The sequence below is a fragment of the Meleagris gallopavo genome, unplaced genomic scaffold (genome assembly GCF_000146605.3).
Source record: "Meleagris gallopavo isolate NT-WF06-2002-E0010 breed Aviagen turkey brand Nicholas breeding stock unplaced genomic scaffold, Turkey_5.1 ChrUn_random_7180002001955, whole genome shotgun sequence".
Lineage (NCBI taxonomy): Eukaryota > Metazoa > Chordata > Aves > Galliformes > Phasianidae > Meleagris > Meleagris gallopavo.
In genome coordinates, this window is record NW_011259789.1 from 1 (window position 1) to 495 (window position 495).

Genomic DNA, 495 nt, shown 5'->3' on the forward strand with positions numbered 1-495 from the left:
ACGAGCTAAGCAGCTAGCTGCCTTACCCGGCCTACGCTGTAGTCTGCCGGCCCGGGCTTCGCTGCTTTGCCCTCTGCAGGTTTTGGTCGGGCCGCCATGGTGTACGCGGGCGCCCTGGTCTTGTAGGCATCCACAGCGACTTTGGGCAACGCCGCAGGACCCGGAGTCTGCAAGAGAGTCATGGGCGCACGGGGCTGGGATCACATTCAAGGCTCTCTCTTTCCCCTGGAAGCCTGCGTTAAGCAAAGGCGCTTGGGGCTCGGAAGCCCCCTGTGGCACAGGGAGAGCAGCCCAGCTTCGGATGCTAACACGGAAAAGAGGAGCAGCAGGGCTCACCTTGGCAAGGTCTTCGTCAAAGCGGCCGCGCTGGCTCCTTCCCCTCATGGAGTAGCAGGGGCTGGCCGACGTGCAGGCTGTATTGGGGCCCATCAGCCTGGGCAGTGTGTAGGTGCCCGGACCTGCAGGAGGAGCAGCAGAGAGCGTGTGCGCGAGGGG

The 495-nt window shown here is 64.2% G+C and overlaps 1 protein-coding gene across 1 annotated transcript; it reads right to left on the bottom strand.

The window, feature by feature from the left end:
* Positions 1-5: 5 nt before the first annotated feature.
* LOC104917300 (outer dense fiber protein 3-like) lies at positions 6-492 on the bottom strand (the record flags this gene model as incomplete). Its single annotated transcript, XM_010728484.3, has 2 exons — positions 6-167; positions 337-492. Coding segments are annotated over 2 exons (318 nt in total), but the record flags the coding sequence as incomplete, so codon positions are not given.
* Positions 493-495: the final 3 nt, after the last annotated feature.